This window comes from Papaver somniferum, chromosome 9 (genome assembly GCF_003573695.1).
Source record: "Papaver somniferum cultivar HN1 chromosome 9, ASM357369v1, whole genome shotgun sequence".
In the NCBI taxonomy this organism is placed as follows: Eukaryota; Viridiplantae; Streptophyta; class Magnoliopsida; order Ranunculales; family Papaveraceae; genus Papaver; species Papaver somniferum.
In genome coordinates, this window is record NC_039366.1 from 24,713,067 (window position 1) to 24,736,444 (window position 23,378).

General features: G+C 37.4%; 4 protein-coding genes across 4 annotated transcripts; 2 read left to right on the forward strand and 2 right to left on the reverse strand.

Moving 5' to 3' along the window:
- Positions 1-4,890: 4,890 nt before the first annotated feature.
- Positions 4,891-7,318, forward strand: LOC113309632 (rhomboid-like protein 19). The gene is made up of 8 exons (XM_026558085.1): positions 4,891-5,084; positions 5,193-5,314; positions 5,420-5,480; positions 5,583-5,749; positions 5,958-6,072; positions 6,165-6,367; positions 6,478-6,618; positions 6,924-7,318. The coding sequence occupies exons 1-8, from the start codon at positions 5,058-5,060 to the stop codon at positions 7,030-7,032; spliced, it is 945 nt and encodes a 314-aa protein (XP_026413870.1). The 5' UTR covers positions 4,891-5,057; the 3' UTR covers positions 7,033-7,318.
- An 18-nt stretch (positions 7,319-7,336) lies between these two features.
- On the reverse strand, positions 7,337-12,358 carry LOC113309630 (beta-galactosidase 8-like). The gene is made up of 19 exons (XM_026558082.1): positions 11,849-12,358; positions 11,652-11,747; positions 11,423-11,535; positions 11,266-11,332; positions 11,089-11,181; positions 10,863-11,006; positions 10,647-10,735; positions 10,431-10,536; positions 10,258-10,345; positions 10,039-10,157; positions 9,785-9,949; positions 9,450-9,652; positions 9,251-9,360; positions 9,020-9,129; positions 8,744-8,857; positions 8,543-8,644; positions 8,215-8,426; positions 7,778-8,114; positions 7,337-7,697 (listed from the first exon to the last, which is right to left on the reverse strand). Exons 1-19 carry the CDS (start codon positions 12,008-12,010, stop codon positions 7,590-7,592), a joined length of 2,538 nt encoding a protein of 845 aa, XP_026413867.1. The 5' UTR covers positions 12,011-12,358; the 3' UTR covers positions 7,337-7,589.
- Positions 12,359-14,566: 2,208 nt separating this feature from the next.
- Positions 14,567-20,317, reverse strand: LOC113309631 (probable catabolite repression protein creC). Its single transcript, XM_026558083.1, has 12 exons — positions 19,605-20,317; positions 19,181-19,498; positions 18,987-19,095; positions 18,798-18,891; positions 17,260-17,347; positions 17,102-17,185; positions 16,481-16,577; positions 16,272-16,359; positions 16,071-16,176; positions 15,879-15,971; positions 15,087-15,757; positions 14,567-14,955 (listed from the first exon to the last, which is right to left on the reverse strand). The coding sequence occupies exons 1-11, from the start codon at positions 19,791-19,793 to the stop codon at positions 15,362-15,364; spliced, it is 1,662 nt and encodes a 553-aa protein (XP_026413868.1). The 5' UTR covers positions 19,794-20,317; the 3' UTR covers positions 14,567-14,955; positions 15,087-15,361.
- A 930-nt stretch (positions 20,318-21,247) lies between these two features.
- Positions 21,248-22,374, forward strand: LOC113309633 (fasciclin-like arabinogalactan protein 12). The gene has a single exon (XM_026558086.1). The coding sequence runs from the start codon at positions 21,325-21,327 to the stop codon at positions 22,057-22,059; it is 735 nt and encodes a 244-aa protein (XP_026413871.1). The 5' UTR covers positions 21,248-21,324; the 3' UTR covers positions 22,060-22,374.
- The last annotated feature ends 1,004 nt before the right edge of the window (positions 22,375-23,378 follow it).

Genomic DNA, 23,378 nt, shown 5'->3' on the forward strand with positions numbered 1-23,378 from the left:
TATGATTGTTAAGCCATCAATCATGAAGGAAAAAGACATTCCTCCTGTTTACCCAAACCTGAAAAGAAAAAGGAGAAATGTGATAAAACCAAGAGTTGTCCCTTCAAATCTTCAGAAATTTCCTGGTGTTCTTGAACAATTAAAGGAATTAAGAAAGGAAGTGCAACAAATAAAGGCTTTTGTGTTAAAGACTCATGAGATTCAGAAGGCCCTGGTTCGGCATCAATCAAGAAGTTTGTTGACATCAACTCCTTTATTCATGAACCTTATGTGGGTCTGGCTTCACAATCCCAATGAAGTCTTTAAGTCGTTAACCTACAGGGTTTCGTGAAAAACCTGAGGTTAAAGGAGAATCTAATCTAGATTATACAACTAGCATCACACATGAGGTGTGGGGATTAGGTTTCCCAGTTGCTAGAGTTCTCCTTTATATAGTCTTCAAATCAGGGTTTGCAATCTAAGTTACCTTGGTAATAAAGCATTCAATATTCATCGTTAGATGAAAACCTGATTAGATTCAAGCTAATATCTTTCAACCGTTAAATCGAACTTAGCTTGTTATACACAAATGAAATGTACCGTCAGTTAGGTTTGAGTAACCGTACCTAAACGTGTACACTATGTTGGCTCAACAGTAGTTAACCTAGGTTAGCTATATGAACACTCTCATATCAACCTTATTCATCTTGATCACAACTAGTTCAAATGACTCAAATGAAACTAGTTATAGAGTTGTTCAATTGTTATATTCTCATAGAAGTATACAAGGATACAACTGAAGCAAAATGGGTTTGATTCACTCGAACCAATTCATGAACATTATAGCCACGGTTTGCAAAGAATGCATTCCTTAATATATAAATGTATTAGTTCATGAGCCAACCAATTTTAGAACTTTAACCACTCAAGTATGCATACAGGTACGCATACCTAAGTAGCCGGTCTGAGTTTGGGTTCGCCACTATGCGAATGTGTACGCATACCTTAATACACTTCCAAAACCCAGCAGAAATTCCCGGACTTATACCTTACGCAAGTATGCGTACCGACATGTATACTTGGTACCCGGAATTCCACAACTACAAATACGCATATGGGTATGCATACTATATTTCCGGTCATGGATCACATACATGCAAGAATGCATACTATGTTCATAATCCAATAGTTCTAAACTCTATTTCAATCATTGAAACTTTCTTAAAGGATGACAATAGCCGTTTTCACACAGTATTAGCATCAAAGTAATTTTCAAGTTATTGAAATAATTATAATGCAACATTCCAAGTTTACACCAAATGATAGTATCATACAAACCATGTAAGATGTTACTCGGCGATTTTCACATGATCATCTTTGACTTTCGTCAAGAATATAAAATGAACTTGGTTGATGCGAAAGCTTACCAACACATATTTCGAGAAATATGTAAGCGAGTTAAACTCATCTCGAAATTTCAATTGTGCATAATCGAATACTATATAGTAATACGACTTTTGTCTCAATATAGGAGATAGAGTAGAAGTAGACTTTCTAGGGATATAGATGAGTTTTAGTCTCCACATACCTTTTGTTGATGAAGTTCCACAATCTCTCCTTAGTAGTTCTTCGTCTTCAATTGATGAACGCCGTGAAGTTTAATGCTCAACTACACAATCTATCCTAGTCCGAGACATCACTATAAGTAGACTAGAAATCAATACTTATAGTTTTGATCACTAACATTGACAAACAAGTTTGAGATAGCAACGCTTGCGAGTTCGACCGAGCAGTGCTCTAACAACTGTAGAAGTTGGTGGTGTATTGATTACTGGTGTTCATGATGATGTTCATTCAATAAATAAAAGATCCTGGTGGTCTGAACTACAAACTCTGAATAATTTTAATAAACCATGGTTAGTCATGGGTGATTTCAATGTTATTACTTCTATTGATGAGAAAGTAGGAGGACGATCTCCTATAGTTAGAGCTATGTCTGATTTTACAGATTGTCTGAATTCTCGTGATCTTATTCAAGCTCATAAAAGTAGCCTGGAATTCTCTTTGTGTAATGGAAGAGATGGAAGAAAAATAATTTTATGTAACTTAGATAGAGTTGTTTTCAATGAGAAATGGTTGCATTTATATGGTGGTTGGAACTATAAAGTAATTGCAAGAGGAATCTCTAATCATGGAGCTCTAATTGGATCAGATAATATCATTCCAAGACCCTCTAATGCTCCTTATATATTTCAGAAGATGTGGATTTATCATGTGAAAAAATGGGGGTCTAACAACCACACCCAATATTTTGTTTAGGCAATCTGTATGGACTAACTCCAATATACTTCCAAGAGAATCAACTAGACAGTCAGACTCAATCAAGGAAAATACATCCGAGAGTTATATCTCTGTTTCTCAATGTAATCGGCAAATCAAACAGATAAAAATCCACGATCCTGATTATTGTGAGAAACAACTTGAACGGTACCAAAGACCAATGTTCAAGTGTCAATCAATTTATATCAACCACCAAAGGTTGGATTATTTAATTGATTGAACTACGCACAACCTGTGATATTTCAATTATATAGAAAATATAATGCGGAAAAGAAATAACACAAACACTAAAAATTTTGTTAGCAAGGAAACAACAAACGCAGAAAAACCCCGGGGCCTAGTTCATATTTGAACACCATACTGTATTAAACCGCTACAGACTCTAGCCTAATACAAGTTAACTTCGGACTGGAATGTAGTTGAGCCCTAACCAATCTCACACTGATTAAGGTACAATCGCGTTCCTTACGCCTCTGAATCCCAGCAGGACTCTACGCACTTGATTCCCTTAGCTGATCTCACCCACAACTAAGAGTTGCTACGACCCATAGTCGAAAACTTGATAAAAAAATCTGTCTCACAGAGAAAAATCTATTGAATATATAAATGTGTCTCCCACAGAAATATCTATGAGTTTTGTTCCGTCTTTTGATAAATCAAGGTGAACAGGAACCAATTGATATACAAAACTTATATTCCCGAAGAACAGCCTAGTAATATTAATCACCTCACAATAATCTTAACCGTATGGAAGCGGAACAAGATATTGTGGAATCACAAATGACGAGACGAAGATGTTTGTGACTACTTTTTATCTTACCTATCGGATATTGAATCTCGAGAAAATCTTAGAGAAGATAGTACTCAATAAGATAGAACAAAGTAAGATCAGAACATGCAACTACAGAGAAAATAGTTGGGTCTGGCTTCAAAATCCCAATGAAGTCTTTAAGTCGTTAACCTATAATGGTTTTAGAAAAACCTAGGTTAAAGGAGAATCAACTCTAGTCGCAACTAGTATCACACAGGAGGTGTGGGGTTTAGGTTTCCCAGTTGCTAGAGTTCTTCCTTATATAGTCTTAAAATCTGGGTTTGCAATCAATGTTACCTTGGTAACAAAGCATTCAATATTCATTGTTAGATGAAAACCTGATTAGAATCAAGCTAATATCTTTCAACCATTAGATCGAACTTAGCTTGTTACACACAAATGAAAAGTGACTTCATTTAGATATGGGTAACCGTATGTAAACGTGTACACCTTGTTGGCTCAACAATAGTTAACCGAAGTTAGCCATATGAAAACTTTCATATCAACCTTGTTCATCTTAATCACAACTAGTTTAAATGACTCAAATGAAAATTTTTCAATTGTTTATATTCTCATAGAAGTATACAAGACACAATTGAAGCAAAATCGATTTTGATTCATTCTAATCAATTCATGAACATTATAGCCACGGTTTACAAAAGATTGCATTCCTTAATTTATAAATGTATTTGTTCATGAACAAATCGATTTTAAAACTTAACCCACTCAAGTATGCAAACGGGTACGCATACCTAAGTAGACGGACTTGGTATGGGTTCGCCAGTATGCGAACGGGTACACATACTGTCGTACACGACCAAACTCAGTTGAATTCCCGGACTTAAACTGTTAAGCCGGTACGCATACGGGTATGCATACTAAGTTCCCGGACTTCAACTATCAAACCAGTACGCATACGGGTATGCATACTATGGTTCCCGAAGTTGGAATAACTTGCAACAGTTAGCATACAAGTATGCATATTGTGCTATATCCAATCAATGATTAATTGCTCTAAACTCCCATTTCAATCATTAAAACATTCTTAGAAGACGGGAATAGCTGTCTCACACAAACTATTAGCTTCAAAGCAATTTTCAAGTGATCAATAGATCAATACGAAACATTTTGAATCTACATCAAATGATTGTCTCACTCAAATCATATAAGATGTTACCAGGCGATTTTCATATGATCATCTTTTGACTTTCGTCAAGAATAAAGATGAACTTGGTTAAAGAGAAAGCTTACCAACACATATTTCGAGAAATATGTAAGCGAGTTAATCTCAGCTCGAAATATCAAATGTGCATAAAGTAAAGTCTACATAGCTATACGACTTTTGTCTCAATTGGGAAATAGAAAATTATTGGAAGATTAAAAACTTTTAAGTTTTCTGTGTAAACTAACATTGATTATCCTTCCCGATACATATGGATTATGACAACTGGAAAGAATTTCTTTAGTAATACATAGTTGATGCCACATAGAACTTTGATATGAAGTTTGGAAGATCAACTCTTACAGATTACCTAAATTGCATAGGTTATTCTAATTAAGCTATGGGTGGTGCATGAGTTCCTTTTGGAACCACCATACATTCCTAGGTGGTTTCGTCGTGGAACAAAGAATAGTCAGACATCTGACTTTAGCGAGTCAGATATCAGATACCGAGTCAGCTCAAGACACAGTGAACTGGTCAAGGCGTCAAGCATATAAACAAGTAAATAAAGTACAAACTGGGGTCTTTACGTCAACCAGAAGAAAAATAAAACGCGCCATTAATAGAACTTCAGAAGTAAGTAAAGAAAAATCGAGAAGATCTGAGATTTCAAAATCTCAGGAGGAGAGAGAGAGTGAAAACCAGAGACAACGAAGAAGAAGAAACAGAGATCTGATTAAATCTCAACCGTCAGATCATTCCGCCATGAATTCACTCTCATCATCGTCAGGAGTAAGTCTCTACTTCCTCTCTTAATTAGGGTTTTAGATCCGCTGTTTTAAGATCTACATTATGTAATTGGTTTAGGGTTAACACTAATTATTATGTAGTGTTATACAGTGGCAGGGTGGATCTGGGTTTACAAAATTATGCAAAGGTCTTGCTGTAGTGATCATTGGTAGTTCTGCTGTTGTTCAAATTATCCCATCTGTCATTCCATATGTCGCACTTATTCCTGCTAGGTATGTGATTATCGGTTTTGATTTTTGACTGTGAATTGGGGTTTGATTTTTGACCGTGAATTGAAATTGGACGACTCTTGAATCGGTTTTGTTTGATTTTGTTAGGACGATTCCTTTTGCGTGGAATTTGATTACAGCTGGTTACATTGAGCAATCGATATTCCAGGTATTGAAATTTGAAATTTCGTACTGAATGTGTTTTCAGTTTGTGTTTTTTTGGAATCGATGTGCTGATTGTTTGTATGTGTGTGTTTGTTTTGATTTTTAGGCGGTGGTTAGCACAATTGGTCTTCTTTTCATTGGGAGAGTGCTTGAACCAATATGGGGTTCAAAGGAGTTGTTGAAGTTTATCTTTGTGGTTAACTTCTTAACATCTGTTTGTGTTTTCGCTACGGCTATTGCTTTGTACTACATTACGACAAAGGAGAATTACCTGTAAGTGTTTTCTTTGGCGAAGGCGGTTGTATTTGCATTCAAATTTTAATTTTTAGGTCATACTTTGTTCATTGCTCGTTCAACCTTCCAGCATTTCTTATTGGAGGCCACTTAACATCGTTCCTTAGTGAAGCCTAAATTCAAGTTGTTCTCAGTTGGTTATCTCCAACTCTCGAGTTATTGATTTTTTTTTTCTTTCTTGATTCAGTTATACACCAATTTCTGGATTCCAAGGAGTTCTTATCGGATTCTTGGTGGGCATTAAACAAATTTTACCTGATCAGGAATTGTCTCTGCTTCCATCATTCAAGATACAAACAAAGGTATCATCCTTCTCGCCTTGGACTAGCGTCTTTTAAATTTCAGCAACATGAAAAATGAACTAATTAATGATTTAATTTTCAACACCTATCAGTGGTTGCCATCCTTCTTGCTACTTCTATGCATACTCTTGAGCTTCTTCATAGAAGAGTCAGCATCATACCTTCCAACCTTCCTATTTGGCGCATATATGAGTTGGATTTACCTAAGGTATCTTCAGAGGAAGCCGGAAACAAGCCTTAGAGGGGACCCAAGTGATGAATTCTCCTTTTCCTCATTCTTTCCCAGTGCTATGCGGTAATATGCCATCTTATCCCCATCCTCCCATTTGAAATCATTATTTCTAATTTTTGCTGTTATACATCTTCATTGTCCTTATTGAGGAAGCCTTTATTGGGACTTTGCAGACCTGTTATTGATCCCGTTGCAACTCTGTTTGATCGGATGCTCCGTGGAAGATCTCAAGTTACTAATGATTCCAGCGATGGCTATACCTTAGGGGCCACCTCATTGCCTGGTTCAGGCCCTGTTGAGGCATCCAGGAGGAGGTAATACTTACTCTTAGCTTGCTACAGTATTGTTTTTAACCACTGTTAAGTTAATTCCTTTTATTGCTAGCTATAAAACAAGTCCATTGATTGTTGAAAAAAAGGTAATTGTACCATGAAGGGTTTTTATTGTACATGATTCAGAAATGGGGTAACCGATTTTGCTTGAATTTGATGATTGTAAAGTTTATGTTGTATATATGTTGGTAGTAGAGTCTATGGGGACACCATATCTGTTCACGTCATGTTCTCTAAACAATCTACAAGGGAAGACATCATAATTATTCGTTATTGTCTAATTGCAGAGAAAGAGGAGCTAGAGCACTGGAAGAAAGATTAGCAGCTGATGGCTTGGTGGCTGTGGGTGAGAAAGAAGATGATCTTTCACACAAAGATGCAGCGGAAAATGTTTGAATGAACTCCGTGGATATTCCCCCCTTAGATCGCAAAGTTTGCTCATAGTTAGAAGATTAGGAATGTCGTACATTATTGCATATTTTGTTTGCTGCTTTTCTTTTTCTCCCCTTGAAAAGCTATACAAATGTTACAAATTGAAATACCAGATAGTAAATTGATGTTACCAGATAGTAAACGGAAACACATGAAGATTTGTAGGTTGCTATTTCTATTTTATGTTGTACGAGTTTTCTGGTGACACTTTCACTTGAATTGCCATGATTTAACCGTTCCAATCTCTTCATTCTGATTTCATTTTAAATGAAATATTAACAACCTTTTGCTTAAACAGAACTGTCGACAGTATTTTTGTTATTTTGAATCAGCAGACTTATTGGGACTGCTTTACAAACAGGACATTATCTACCTTCTAACACTAACGAAAGGTCGACTGCACTGTATTTAGAGAGCAACCTACTCTTTCTTTCTTATGTATACAATTTGGCCTCAATATTTTTTACTTCTATAAGTGGAGTTGCACAGCTTCGCCTTAGCTTCCCCACATGCGCAGTTATTTATGCACAGATAGCTTCTACTGCGAGGCTTTTTGGAACATCTTTGCATGGATCTCCAAGATTCTTGCTCGATACTTCGACTTGGCAACTCTTTAATCCGACGCAAGCCTGACGAAATGACACATTAGCTATGTAATTTCTTTAACATAAGTTAACTAGCTCAACAGTGAAGTTATTTTATTGTGTACCTCCTTTACAATTGTGAGAGCCTTGACACTGCTGCATCGACCATGGCCGTAAGTCCCACAAGTCCCATATGGGGTTCCAAAACTTGCAAACTTGATAGATGATATGACCTGATTAGGAGAAGGGCATTCCAGCTGAAGGACTGGTCTAGAATTTGCTTTTGTCTTTGCCTCTGAAGTCCACGATTCTACAGGAGGTGGGTGTGATTCCGATACGTGTGCACATAAGCTATCTGCTTGTCTTGTAGCAAAAGATAATTGAGTTGGATTACCGCCTAACTCCTCAAACAACACCAATACATTACCGCTTGGTTTGACCCATGAACGTGGGACATGGTACCTGCGATGAACATTCCCAACATCATTAGGAAAAAGTTGTCTTAAAAAACAGAAGCCAACAGAAGAAAAACATCGGGAACTAGGCACAGCTTGTATCTTACAGTTGCTGAGATGGTTTCCCACAACTCTTGAGACACTTGGTTGCACTATAGGTTCCTTTATAGCTGCAATAATTGCTGCAACCACTTTGTGAAGCTATGTTAGTTGGCCAAAATCGACCAATGCTCTGACCGTTCAGCCATGCTTCACCCTTACCCATTCCCGTGAAGTCTAGTGCGATTGGGTCACTTCCAGCAGGCGCGTCGAAGCTCGTCTAAGATAACAAATATGGCTTAGTGATACAACAACTCACCACAGGTCATAAGGAATTAGAAAGTAAATCATATCCCGAATCAGATTCAACGAATTGAAAATGAATCAATTATTTACCTTGTACCACGTCAAAGGTTGGTTTCTAGGCATGGCAGAGTCTGAGACCCACTGTGAAGAACTTCCATCATACAAACCTAATTCTTCACCTTTCAGTCCAATCTGCCAAATCATAGGTCACGGCAAGATGAGGTTCAAGTCCTTCAACTAATAAGTGAATACTGAGAAAGAATGAAATATGTAGTGCTCTGAGAGACAGACCTGATATGTCCACTTAGTCGAGGATAGATCCAGACTTGCTCCATTTTTCAATCCTTTTATAGTGACTGGACCGGTAATACCAGCACCAGTCAATTCATAAAATGCTCCATAGTTCTACAAATGAAAACATTGCATGAGGTCACACTTTTATGGAGGAACAGCTCAAACATGTGCTTCAGGAAATTTAGTCATTGAGGTATAAAGACCCTTCCGGGAATACAACTAGCTCAATGCATTAGAAGTTATAATGAAGAAATTTATTTTATTAGGACAGACCTGGAGTCCCACTGTTGCACTCATGAGGTCAATGCTATTCTTCCCTGGTACCAGTGTAATGGGTACCTCGAGGCTGATTTTCACTTTGCCACTAATTCCTTTTCCACTACCTAAGAATCAAATAACAGCGGATAAAGTAAGAAAACAATGCACCTAAAAAATAATTTACAGGAAACAGAATTTTTTGCTTTCACACAACTAAGTGTGTTCTATACAGTTACGGGCACGTACCTGCAAGCTTCCCATTGATGAAAACATTAAGAGCATGACCAAGTGATTCGACATGAAGAATAGGCTGACTATCACCTTGAAGAAGTGGTTCATTTTCTTTGATTTCAGTACTGCCAAAATATTGAAATTGATAACCTTTATCACACCAAACAAATCAAGATAGCATAGGAATTCTAGAAAGAATTTTAGGCTTCTATACCTTAACGAATACCACAAATAATCACTAACATCAGATGTCGTATTTATTTGCTCAACTAGACCATTTCTTGAGAAAGCATCGCTCTTTGAAATACCTACAGGTTCAACAAACCAACTCCATCCTGACTGAAACTCTGCTGCAGAGTTATCAATCTTATCTTCAGTCTGACGATGGAATTTTTGTTTCACAACCTGGGAGTTTATCTGCCACATAACAAGAGCATCATAAGGGTCCAGTATGAACACATTCGGGCAAGCACACACAGACAATCCCATAATAGACCCAAGTCACAAGAAATAGAAGACAAATGCGTCTTGCAAGTTGCCGAGGCAAACCTTTGCGGAATTGAATATGACGTTTTTGCAGTCAGGTAGAATGCTGACAGACCATGCAGGTAAATGATATGAATTGCCATTGAAATTCACAGTTGCATCAGATTGAGTTCCTATATTGGCAAGAAAAGCAGAACATACTCCTGCTTCTGTTTTATAGACATGTCCCTGAGAATAAAGGATGCTCCAAGTCAGAACGGAAATCAGACCATCAGAACGTTTAAAGACGTATCAACAAATAAGTGTGTTCTTCTTACCTCTAAGTTGTCACCAAGCTTAATTTCCTTCGGATCAGTTGCTATCACTGCTGGTTCACAGAGCTTTATGGCCTTGTGCAAATCTTTTAGGTGTCCCCATTTAGGTTGTCTAATAAGTCCTGCACCATACATGAATTCGATTATAAACATTACATCTTACACATTATACGCTCAAATACAAAATGAGCTCTTAAAAACGCAAGGTAAGCACAATCTTACCATACTCATCTATTGGAGCATCATAGTCATAGCTTGTGGTAATAAAGGGACCTCCAGAAGTCCGACCAAAGTTTGTCCCACCATGGTACTGTTTAGAAGAAAGCATTACAAATACAGATAGGAAAAAGCAAACTAACAGGAGATATACAAATGAAAATAGCAAAAAGCTTTACCATGTAGTAATTTTGGAATGTTCCTCCTCTTTGGACAAACCTTGCCACAGAAAATGCAATGTCTTCCACTGGTCTGTAAGGAACAGCGCCACCGAAAGTTTGAAACCTAGTATGTGTAACATGTCGTTGAAAAGGTTACTAAGACTGAATATAAATCCATAGAACAGCTCAGAAGTCATGTGTCAACCGACTTTCAAAATAAGGAAAACATCTTACCAACCAGTCCAGTTCTCAGTCCACATCTTGGGTTTCTTGCCAGAATTTGGAGTAAACTGATCACAGTAAAAACCATTGCAAGTGTTGATCTGTGACATTTTGTAAAAATTACCAATGTCAGGAAACCAAAATATACTCAACAACCAATGGATATGCGATCTAGAATGATGCAACATCAACTCGTTTCGGAAGTTTTTCATGGAAGACTGAACTCACAATTGGATCGGGAGCATTCACTTGCTGGCACATAACCCATGGCACCCCTGTGTCTAGTGAGATAGCCATGCCTGCTGCCCAGTTAATGTAAGATTTAGCAGCAGACCCGTAAAACCTATCGATATTTCCGTACTCATTTTCAATCTGCAAACCCAAAATAGAGCTTACTTAGAAGAGTTTGACGAACAATTTGCGCAACTGAATGGGGAATACGGAAGAAACAAACCTGTGAAAGGATAATTGGCCCTCCTTGAGAAGCGAAAAGTTTCTCTTCTTTCATCATACTCACAATCTTGGCTGTGAATTTTTGCATTTCTCTCTAAAACAAGAAATTTCAGAACAATTAAGGACTCAATTCTTATAATCTTCAGTACAGCAATGAAATGAAGTAAAGAAGCCAAACCTTGAATGGTTCATTGTCGGTTCGGAATTGAATCCCCGGTATGAAATGCAACCATAGAGGAAATCCTCTAGAATCCCAGAACAATAAAATTAAGACATTTGCAATCAAAATTGGCACAATTGAAAATTGAAAATTTTGTGCAAGTGTGCAAATTTACCCATAATTCCATTCGGCACAAACGTAAGGGCCGATTCGAAGATGAACATATAAACCAGCTTCTGCTACAGTTTTTACAAACTTTACTAAATCATTCCTTCCTTCAAAATCAAACTGCAAAATCACAAAAACCCCATTTTGCATGACTATGTTCAGTTTAATTTGGACTAAAAAGAAATCGAAAAAGTTAAAGTAAAAATGTAGTCATCATCAAGAAATAAAGTAAGGACCTGATTTTGAACAGGTTCATGAGAATTCCAGAAAACATAAGTCTCAATCACATCTAAACCTCCATCTTTTGATTTCTGTATCAAGTCCGGCCACATCTACATGCAAACATTTAGATAAACAGAGTTAGGTTGAGAGCAAACAGAGCAAAACAGAGTAAGAATGAGAACAGAGTGAAAAGATCTTTCTAAGTTCTAACCTCAGGAGTACTACGAGGGTAATGTATAGAACCAGACATTAAAACTCTTCGTTTCCCATCAATCAAAACTGCTCTATGATCATACTCAACTGTCATTCCAATGACACAGACGATCATCTCCACCACCATTAGTACAATGCTAATGTGCGCCACCCCCTTCATTTCTTTGATATCCTCACAGGAAAATAGATTCTTGATTCTTGGGTTTGTTCTGTAAGTTGATTTTGGAAGTGGGTTTTTCAATTTATAAGGTGAGATGGATCGTGAGATTGGGTTAGTGTATATAAATGAAGTGATTGTTTGCTTGAAAGGTTAAGTAAGGAGAATCTATTAAGGTTTAAGAAGCTTAGACGACTTACTACCTGTTTCTAACCTACGCCACCAGTGTGAGTACACGGCACCTATACCACCACCTCTCTATAATGGCAACAAAGTAGAGATTTTTACTTCTCCTTCCTTAAATTCGTTTTCTGCATTTTTCTTTTTTGATCCAGGTTTTGTTGCTAACTTACGCCTGTATTTATAAACAGAGAAAAGCAAAGGGGTAAGAGTGAATGAATGAAGAAGACAAAGTGGGGAACTGAATTCTTTTTAACTTTGGGCGGTAAAAAGAGAATCTCAGTGTTGGGTATATTTGTCGTGTAGGACCATAACCACAACCAAACAACTATACATTAGTAGTACCTTATTACTGTTGTTTTTACAATCGAACCCTCTGGATTATCATTTCTTACTTACACACCCTTTGGGTTTTAGAGGTTAATGAAAATAAATGAACACAAAATTTACTGACCTTCCTCCTTCCCACACAGTGAGGGAGGCCTTACATTGATCAGGGAGTTGTGAGAGTAGTCATAAACCTTTATAGGAGCCCAAACTAATTCCACCAAATATTGCAGGAGTGCGGTGCTTAATAGTAATAATAAGTAAACTTTCCATCGTGATAATCGCTAGTTGGGTACTTGATGAACGTGTCATTTGTCGCGCTCTCTCTTTCGATGGTAATAATAACCAATCCGTTCCCGCCTAATCAAATGGTATAGGAGGAGTACGTGGTCTATGATGTATGTGTCTTGGTAGGGGCAGCACCAAAATAACCAACCACATCATAAATTCCGTCAGGGCCTGCCTCTGTCCTACACCTTTATGCCTATGGACCCACCTCCGGTTCGATTTTTATTTATCCCATCAAAAATGAGGCACATCTCTTAAAAGAATATATCCACGGCATGATGCGAGAAAACAACAAACGGCCGGTGCTCTAAATGGCAACAAATCAGGTGGAAGTGAGTGAAGTTTTAAGAGGATCAAACAACCTCTAATACCTAAATCTTGATCAAAATTAACTCATTTCTTCGCCTTCAGCCTAGTTGTAAATATATGGTCCATTAAAGACCAAAATGAATACTAGTTACTATTGTGGAAATGCATTATTGGTTTGGTTGGTTCATTCCATCGAAAAAGAAAGACATGCAAAATTAACTAATAGTAATATGACCAAGTACTAATGGTAAAGATGAATATTCCTCTGTCTTATGTTAATTGTTCATGTTACTTTTTTAAGCTGAACGAATTCGATAATATGGAATTAACTCCTTGTTTAATAATCCGTTTTATTAGTATTAAAACTAAACCAACCTTATTACGAGACGCCACAAACATTATAGATAATGCTAGCTCTCTTTATCAATCAATTAGGGATGACACACAAATTTATCCGACAGATGAATTGCCGGTCATCCATTCCCTTTTATTCATGGGGTCATTTATTTTTTTTAAAAGAAATCATATCCGGCCAAAGCTCATCTACAATATCCATGATTATTATTTGCGACGCTAACTCCGTTGTTATCCCTTATGGATTTTTGATCTGAGAAGTTGGTCGTGCTGTTTATACATCATCGTCTTGATCGCTTGTTGGATAAACACTAGAACGTCATTTTCATTTCATTTTTGCCACCACTCATCCGGTATTGGTTTGGTGGAATTAATATAGGTAGGATTCCGCGTAACATTTAGGATCCCTTTTTGTTTCTCTATATGGTCGAAGCCAATAGTTCTTCCAGAATGATTCTATACGTTTTGTTGACGTTGCTTTTGCAGTGGAACGTATAATTGATGTGTAACTAGGTCTCTCATCTCTACTCTTCTTATTTAAACTTATTTCATTCTGAGCGTGTAGTTGTTCAACTGAAACAAGATATATATGCGAAAAGATCAAAGGCATGGCACGCTTAAAGTCTTGCCATAACATGGACTGCGGAATGCCACAAACATTATTTTCCTCCATCTACCCATTTGAAAAAAAAATTCAACAAATTCATCAAAAAGGATGCACATTTTTTCAACACGCATTCATTAGGAAATAATGCATATCTTGTTAAGAATTGGGGGACCTCAAGAATCAGGAAATTGCGAACCGTCTGAAGTAGTTGATAGTGTTGTTTACTAGCTCACAAGAATATGAGCTGTGTGGCGAGAAGAAAAAAAACAGTTTTTATTGACTTCACTTTTGGAGTTGGTACCCCTCCAAAAAAAGATAATGCAGTTCTGGGGTTTAGTAGCCTTAAATAAGGACATATGGTGGTAGCAGGGAGAGATATGCACAAGCAGATGAAGTTGGTGGTCCAATCTTTGTTGTTTTAGATGAGGATCCGTTTCTTGTTGCCAATAACTCCACTACATTCAATTGAAAGCCTCAGGGCTGTTACAGAGTAGTTGACAATGACAAAAATCTAACAAAAAAATTCATCTAATCAACTATAAGATCTGGAAACGTGTCTGCAAACCCAATGAAAAACAAAAAGAGCAATCTAAAAAGGCCATCATAAACAACAACAACAAAAGTCATTTTTTACACCGAACACTATCTTCTAGAATTTTTACCTATCCCACCATGCTTCAATCATTTTTCCTTTCTTTCTTTATGTTTAGGATGTTTGCACTTCAGTTCCTTGCATCACACCTCACAAGGACAACCTCATGCTGCTGTTAAGATGACTTGAGCCCAAACGTGGTAGTGAAGCAGCATCCCTGAACATGCACTGCTACGGTTGCATAATGCACAATGATGGTGCAAGGTGAAGCTGCTCTCAATGGGAGATGACCTGCAACAGAGAATAATGATACTAAATACACTTCTAAAATGTTCTCTTTTCCTTTTATATTCATGTTGCATGTATTTATTCTTGCAACATAATGTCTCAGCAGTGCCAGGATAGAGAACAATGTCACAAACCTAGATGATGTGGGCGGTTCTCCGCGAGGAAGCCTGAGTAACCTCTTTTACTCTCAACATATCACCAGAGATTTACAGAGGAACAGGGTGGTGTATAATCTTTACCACTTCATACAAGTTTAAACTGATATTGATCGGTATACAAATAATTTAACAGCTTTGACCAATAAACAGGTGGAAGCTGGTGTGGTTAGACATTAAAACCAAAATCGTTTTACCCTAAACCAAGTGATTATTGAATAATGTTATTAGAGTACAAATACAAGTCACTACTATTAAGGGGTTATTCTGATTTTACTCAATTGCGGCTTTTCCTTGGCGCTGGTACTTAGCACGTTCTCTGAGGAATTGTTGTTAGTAGGTTGAGGTTCGCCGTAACCTGGTCTCATCCATATTTTCACGTGTCCCTCTCGGCATACAGTGAGAACTGATTCTTGGGTGAATGTCAATCCAGATAGAGGTTCAGTGTGAACACGATGGGTCACTACGGGAGAGAGCTTTGGCACATCCCTCATGCTGGGAGCAGGTTGGAGGGTACCTACTGGGCACATGCTGTTGTCCCAATGAGCAGACTGACTTCCGGTGCTATATGTTGGGGAACCACCTGGAGGGCGTCGAAGAGGCACCACCAGTTCGTCCATTACCAGGTCCCACAGAAGCAACTGTGTATCCTGCTTACACCCATAACAAGATGCAACGCATATAAATACAAAATAACTTCTAAGAGGTAGACATCTAAATTGGTTGCTATCTCCATAAACCATTAGTTCAAAGTGGGCAAGGGAATCTTACTTGACCAACGGAACCAAACCGGTACATGGCACTTTCCCCTGTGCCATCTGAGGCTGGTGATGACCAGTATGAGTCAAAAGATACACCACTAACCTGCAAGTCGAACAATTAACAAAGTATGAGATGCTTGTGTTTAAGAAAAATAAATATAAAAAAAAACAAATAAGATAAACCATTTTACCAAAATCATACCCATGAGCTGTGACCCTCTCCCCATGCTACTACTTTTCGATCGTCCATACTCCAAACTTGTACCAGATCGTCTTCACCTCCAGCCAAAATATATTTCCCGTCCATGCTGTTAAAAGAGCATTCAGAGATCAATCACATTGTCCCTTCGCAGATACTATCAAGTATCAAAATTAACGCAAATTTATAAATTCAATATTTTACCTCCAAGCACAACACAATAGAGCACCATAATAGCTTTTCCCACCACAAATTAGCTGTTCTTTGGAGTAGTCAAACACCCGCAAATAACCTGCATATAAATAACAATATTGATATCAGGATTTCTAATCAAGTCTATAGAATCGAACTTCAAACTTGAAGGGGAACTTGAAGGCAGATATGAATAAAAGAGTCTTAGATAATTCCATTACCATCTCTTCCAACAGTCGCCAAGTATGTACCATCTGCTGAGAAAGATATGCTATTAATTGAACCCTGACAAATATGCCATCTAGCAATAGGATTACTCTGCAATAATCAGAAGCAAAAGAAAATTGAATAACCCAGTGTTATGCAAATAATAATGCGCAAATGCAAAGGTATTGATTGATTCATCATGCAACAGTTAATGGCGTGAGTCTATATTCAACAAGTAATAACATGCCAATTCAATATGATAAATTTGAACAACTCGTATGTTCTAAGCTAAGTAGAAAATTTCACCTTCACCAATCAACCGAAATTAATGAAAAACGAATCCATGTCTGAGAAGTATCAGAAGTAAGCAAACACTTCAGATACACACCAGCAGTTTATAATTTAATGGCCATAATATAACAGTTGTTCCCAGCACTGTTATAAACAGTGTATAGCACAATATGTAAGCTGGCAGTAACATTAGGGGACGGACGATTTGAATAAAGTTCTAAAAACCAGTTTCTCAGCTGTGTTCTTCATTATCAGATTATTAGAATCTTTAAGCATATAAAGAAAAACACAAGTAACTTTCAAGATAGTGAGCATCCAAATGTTAAGTAGATATGTAAACCTACCTTACTGGACCTCGCATGTGCAACAGAAAATTGAGTTTGATCCCTGATAACAGGAAATGAAGAATCAGCAGCACCATCTTTGCCCTAAAAACATATAAGAAGTCAGTTTGTGAAATATAAGTAAGCAAGAAAATGTTCCAAGAAAAGTGTGGGCTCACCTTTTCATAGACATACAAATTCCCATCAGCGTGAGCAACAACAAAGGTTCCATCACCTTCAGGTACCCATGCCATATTAGTGCATCGACTGCAAAAATTAGTACTACAAATGGTCAGTTCAGACTAAAAGCTAATCACAACTTAATAGTACTGTACTCAAGGAGAGAGGGAGATTCATGCATATACGCTTATTTGAAAAAAAGAATATGTTACTAGTTTCTGGCGTATATCGATGTTTCAAGCAACTGAATGTTTTAGTTCAGGTTACTAAAACCTCAACCAAGATAGTATAACAGGGAAACGGTCCTCAGCTCAAACGCTTACACAATCCTAAACACTCGTCTAGCACTCTTAAAAAGAGACTTAATAATATATTCTTACAGTTAAGGCTGAAAGCATCTTTAGAAAGTGGTACTGGCTTGATAGGTTATCATGTCACATACATGTTAGGAAGAGATTAGTGGATAGTGGATACAATTCAGGCAGATACCAAGATGCAGTGGAAGAGAAGGCATTTTAAAATATGCATATTCCATCTGCCAACAAGCTGGTTGCTTACATTAATTATTGGATCTACAAAGATAATACGCTCAGGAATCCTTATTTTAGAGGAATAACACGGCCATAATAATTTTGATTCCACTTATCAAAAACTATCAAGAGGGTAGCTGGCATATTTATAAACTGCGAGCAGATACCTGACATTCATGAAGCTGAGGGGCATTTAACAAGTATCCTACACAACCGAAAAATGGGAGCTTCATATATATTATTTCAGTGGAAGTGGCTAGTTTTCATATTATTATTAGGCGACAAACAATTCTTGCACAAAATAAGGGGAAATAATCTTAAGAAAATAGGATATTGTAGCACCCTCAGTAAAGCATAAACTTAGGTACTCCTAATACTTCACCATCTTGATGTTTATCAACATTACAAGAAAAAAAAGAAACAATTCTTTCAGTGGGGCTAGTTTCATATTATTATTAGGCGACAAACAATTCTTGCACAAAATAAGGGGAAATAATCTTAAGAAAATAGGATGTTGTAGCACCCTCAGTAAAGCATAAAATTAGGTACTCCTAATACTTCAGCATCTTGATGTTTATCAACATTACAAGAAAAAAAAGAAACGTAATGGTAACTTTCCGAATGATCTTCCACTATGTAAAAAGAAAAGAAGAGGAAGAAGACCACTTCAAGAGAAGAAATTACAGTATTAATTGGCATGTAGAGCATCCAGGAAATCATTTGAAATACCTCTATAAATTCTTCAATGATACAAGAGGTTGTAAATATCATCCTCGTGATATAGTTGGTTATCATATTTGTCAAGAAGTAAACCAAGTTTGATGATCAAATGACAACATTAATGTCTAAAGCAAGTATACAAGCAAACACAAACTTTTCAAGGTACATGGATGGGAACACCAAAAGTCTTCATTGACACCGACACCCTACCAGTTTATCCAAAAGAACCAGAAAAACCTAAGCATTGAAGGTAACATAATCATAATGCAGGTACTAGGTAAACTTGCCTGTTATTAACTGAACCATCCTTGTTATAGTGATGAGCTCCAACTAGCTTCTTCCCAACATCTTGTAATTGCTGTCTCAATGACACCGAGTACACTGCCAAACGACACACATACACGAAACAAAATAAATTAAAAATGTGAACATATCCAAAGAAATGTCAAAGTTTGAAACACAAGATATGTTTTTACCATCTCCAGAGTTCAGTCCTATAATCAAGTCATGCCCATCTTTAGCCTCAGGATCAAATGCATGGCATATAGGATTTAAATTACTGAAATGAATTGATTTGATGGGATCCTACAACAAACACTAACCACATTGGTATCCTTTTCATCTCAAAAGTTCAACATAATCCACACAATGACAACATAACCGAACATACCTTATCTTGTGAATTCAAGTCACTGATAAAAATAGTATCACCAACATTGAAGATCAAATAAGTTCCTTTCCCATCATAATTCGAAGTAGCCGAAGAATTACTAGTACTTGTACCAGAACCCATCGATGAAACCCTACCATTTCCAGCTACCGTTTTACTCGAACCATTCCCACCGACAAAACTAAGTGCACGACTCCCATTACTACCTCCTAGAAATCTAGCAGCAGACAACAACCTAACTCCACTACCACCATTCGAACTAGAAGTCGGCGTTGGTGGCAATTGTGCAGATTTCTCTTTAAGATACGCTGTCGTTACCTAACAAAATTCATTTAAAATTCAGGAATGTTAATGAAAAAAAAATTCAGAAAAAAAATCACAAGCAATTAACAAAAATTAAGGAAAAAAAATCAATTTTTTTTACCTGAGTAACAGCTTTACCATGAGAATAGTGAAGTAAACCAGTTGGATGAGCTTTTTCATACTGTAATTTAAATCGGCCTTCTGGGGTTTTGAAATAGGTTTTCACTCCTCCTGCTGTTGTTGCTGATTGGGAATTATTAATTGTTGAAGTTGATGATATCATACCGTTGCTATTGTGGCTGTTCATCATATTTGACACTCAAATTATCCACAAAATAACATGAGATCATTACAATGGGCAAATCCTCACTGATTTCCACTCAAAATTAGGCAAAATTAGATCAAAATCTAGGATTTTTTTTGGAGTAACCCTCAATCTATCAATCAGTGATACTAAAACAATGATCTAATTTAGGTTTAGGGTTTTGAATTTGGGGATTTCAGATGAAGAGAATTTGAGACTGAGTCGCTGCTGTTTTTTTCTTTCTTCTTCTTTCTGTGTGTTGAACCAACGGCACAACAGCAAGCTGTATTGGACCCTATTGGTTCTACTGGGAAAATTTTGTTATCTGTTGTGTTCAGTTTTATTTTAGTGATTTGGTGATTGACGGTTTAGAGACGTTGGATTGTGAATGAGAGGGTGATGTTAGGGTGAGGTGATGAGATATTGAGATATGGACGGTGGGAGATGGTTACGTAGTGTTAGTAGAATGGATGATGTTGTAGTGAGCATCGAAGTGTTGAAAACAAATCTGGGGGACATTGTCATTTGTGATCAAAGAAGTATTCAATGTGGTTTATCGGTTTTTTAAAATTTTCACCGGTTTGTTAGAGTATTTATGGGCATTTACTTGTTCTTATTTGGCTCCCCAGTTACAGATTTAGTCCATACCTAAATCGATAGAATTAAAGAAATAAACGCTAGTTCTGTTTGGCGCAAATTTAAGTAGCAAACACAAATCCAAAGGAAATCTAGACCCTAATTGGATCCACTACTTAATCCATTTTGGGTTAGTGCCGTGGAAAATTGAGTTGATGGGTTAAGCTTTTAGAAAGGAGGATCCGAGCACTACCAAAAAATGTCAACACTTGTTCTAAAAATAATAGTACAAGGAGAAATTAATCAAATCATAGAAAACACGTTACTTGTTTATTTTCAGTATCGTGGAGTGTTTTCTAATTTCAGATGGTGGCATCCACGCAAACATATCTAACCATTTCTGAGAATTTAGATATCTGGATACACGTCCTATCACATATGCGAGCAAGTTGGTGCACCCTAGCAAAAATGCAAGATTCCATGCAAATTCGGGTTACATCCCCCTCCACCACCAAAATTGATTGGTGGATAGCATATTCTAGTGCTATTTATTGAGATTTTTTGACCTCGTCAAATAAAGGCATGTCCAATAATAGTGAAAACCCCTTAAACCTGCCTTTTTCCTACTTTCCATTATATGAAGTGAATGTGAAGCAACCAAAAAAGGAGATAACAGGTCCATCTCTGAGATCAATCAGTCATAACTACTAATACCCCTTTCAAGCACTCATATTTCCCTCCCTGTCAAAGCAAACCTCCTATCAAAATCTTTTCATACCTTACTCAAAACTTGAAATTCAAGGTTTGCAAATTCGGACCTACTGCCAACTTGTATCGGACTGGACACTACCACCTAACTTGGCTCTATCCCTTGTTATAATATAAACCCATTTCTCATTCCTCCTCAAGATATCAAAACCTCTCTTCAATTTAATTCATTCTCATTTGTTGCAATCATAAGATGAAGAACCATATTGTGTTCATCTCGGCATTTGTTGTGATCACAATTGTTGTGCAGGTTACCACAATTGCAGCTCAACCAGCTGCAGCACCAGCGCCAGCAGGTCCAACAAACATTACAAAAATCCTCGAAAAAGCCGGTCAATATACTACGTTAATCCGTTTACTGAAGAGCACCCAAGTAGGAGACCAAATCAATACTCAACTTAACAATTCAAACCAAGGTTTAACTATGTTTGCTCCACCGGATAATGCATTTTCAAATCTCAAATCCGGTACACTAAATTCTCTTACTGATCAAGAAAAAGTTGAGCTCATTCAGTTTCATGTGGTGCCATCGTTTCTTTCGGTTTCGAATTTCCAAACGGTTAGTAATCCGTTAAGAACTCAAGCTGGAGATGCTAATAATGGTCAGTTCCCGTTGAACGTTACAACAGCAGGAAACCAAGTTAATATTACCACCGGTGTGGTTGATACTACGATTGCAAATACAATTTATAGTGATAATATGTTGGCTGTTTACCAAATTGATAAGGTTCTTCTTCCATTGGATTTGTTTGGTCCTCCTGCACCCGCTGCTGCTCCTAAGCCGCAAAAGGGTTCCGCTCCGAATTCTAAAGACAAATCTGCGGATTCTTCTCCGACCGACGATGATTCTTCGGATGCAATGGGTCTTGCTTGTCATGGGGTATTGTCATTTTTTGTTGCGGCCGTAATTGTTGCTTTCTCTCTGTAACCTCAACAGGGATCTGGCTGCATTTGTAATAATATGAACGGTGACCTGCATGAGGTTGGCGTGGATCCGGCATAGCCGTAACGATTCATTATACAGTGTGGATGTGGTAAATTAGTAGTGTTTATGATTTAAATTGGTGCTGTTTTGGAATAAAACTTGGACCTAGTATTATTTTTTCTCTAATGAATTGTTGTTTGTACGAGGTGGTGGAGATTCTTAATGTGGAGTACTTTTGGAGTAAAGTTGTAAGAATTTTGTATTTTCTTTTCGTAAGAAGCTAAATTGAATAAAACTCGACCGTTGCTTAGAAAATCAGATAGTTTGCGTTACAATCAAATGCGACCCATTTTTTCTTCATAAATAAATAGGAAGAACACCTCTATTACACAGGTAGGTGGTATCTAACCACAATAGTTTGTGGACTAACAGGGAGTTAGTTCACCGGTGAGTTGGAGGGAGTTTAATGTATTTTGAATCTTGGGGATTTTGAGGGAGTGTAAGAGAGTATTGAGAGTTTGAGAGAGTTTGGTGTGTTGAGTGTAGGGAGTTTGAGAGACTCTCCCAAAATCTCTATTTTTTTGAGAGATTTGGAGTGAGGCAAAAATATACTATAAACTCCCCAGAACTCCCCAAAAAAAACTATCTCCCTATCATTCTAATTTTTACCACTAACTGGGACTATAAGAGTTTCTTTCAAACTCTCCCACGACTAACGAGGTTTTCTAGGGAGTTGGGGAGACTCTTCTAAACTCTCCCACGACTAACGGGGATTTTAAGAGACTTCCTCGAACTCCCTCACGACTAACGGGAAAAAACAAAACTACACCCAACTCCCCCAGCTCCCTTGAGGACTAACACCGTGTAAGTTGCATTTGCATTGAAGTATTCAAAGCTAAACAGATTTAAAAATCCTAAACTATCTCCCTTCCACATGTTTTTGATGTCATAAAGGTTACAATAGACTGTCGTATTTGCAACCCAGATAATATCTAGGGTGTTTTACAGAATGATCACACTCCCCTAATTAGTTTTACAAAATGAACATAGCTTTAATCAGTGTTTGCAAAGTGGTCTGTTTCCATCCGACTTAACTGTTTTGAGAAAAAAAACAGTCTGACTTTTGTCTTAAACACCCCTCTGGAGTTGTTGAGGTGATGGTGATGAACTGGTGATGGTGGTGGCGGCGGCGGCTATATACCAAAGAGAGGAAGCGGTGAACCCTTTCAGGGAATGTGATATAACTATCATGAATGCGTGCTGAAGTTCCGGTGCCATGTAAGGATCCTTATCTATTTCACCAGGAGCAGCAACAAGCAGTA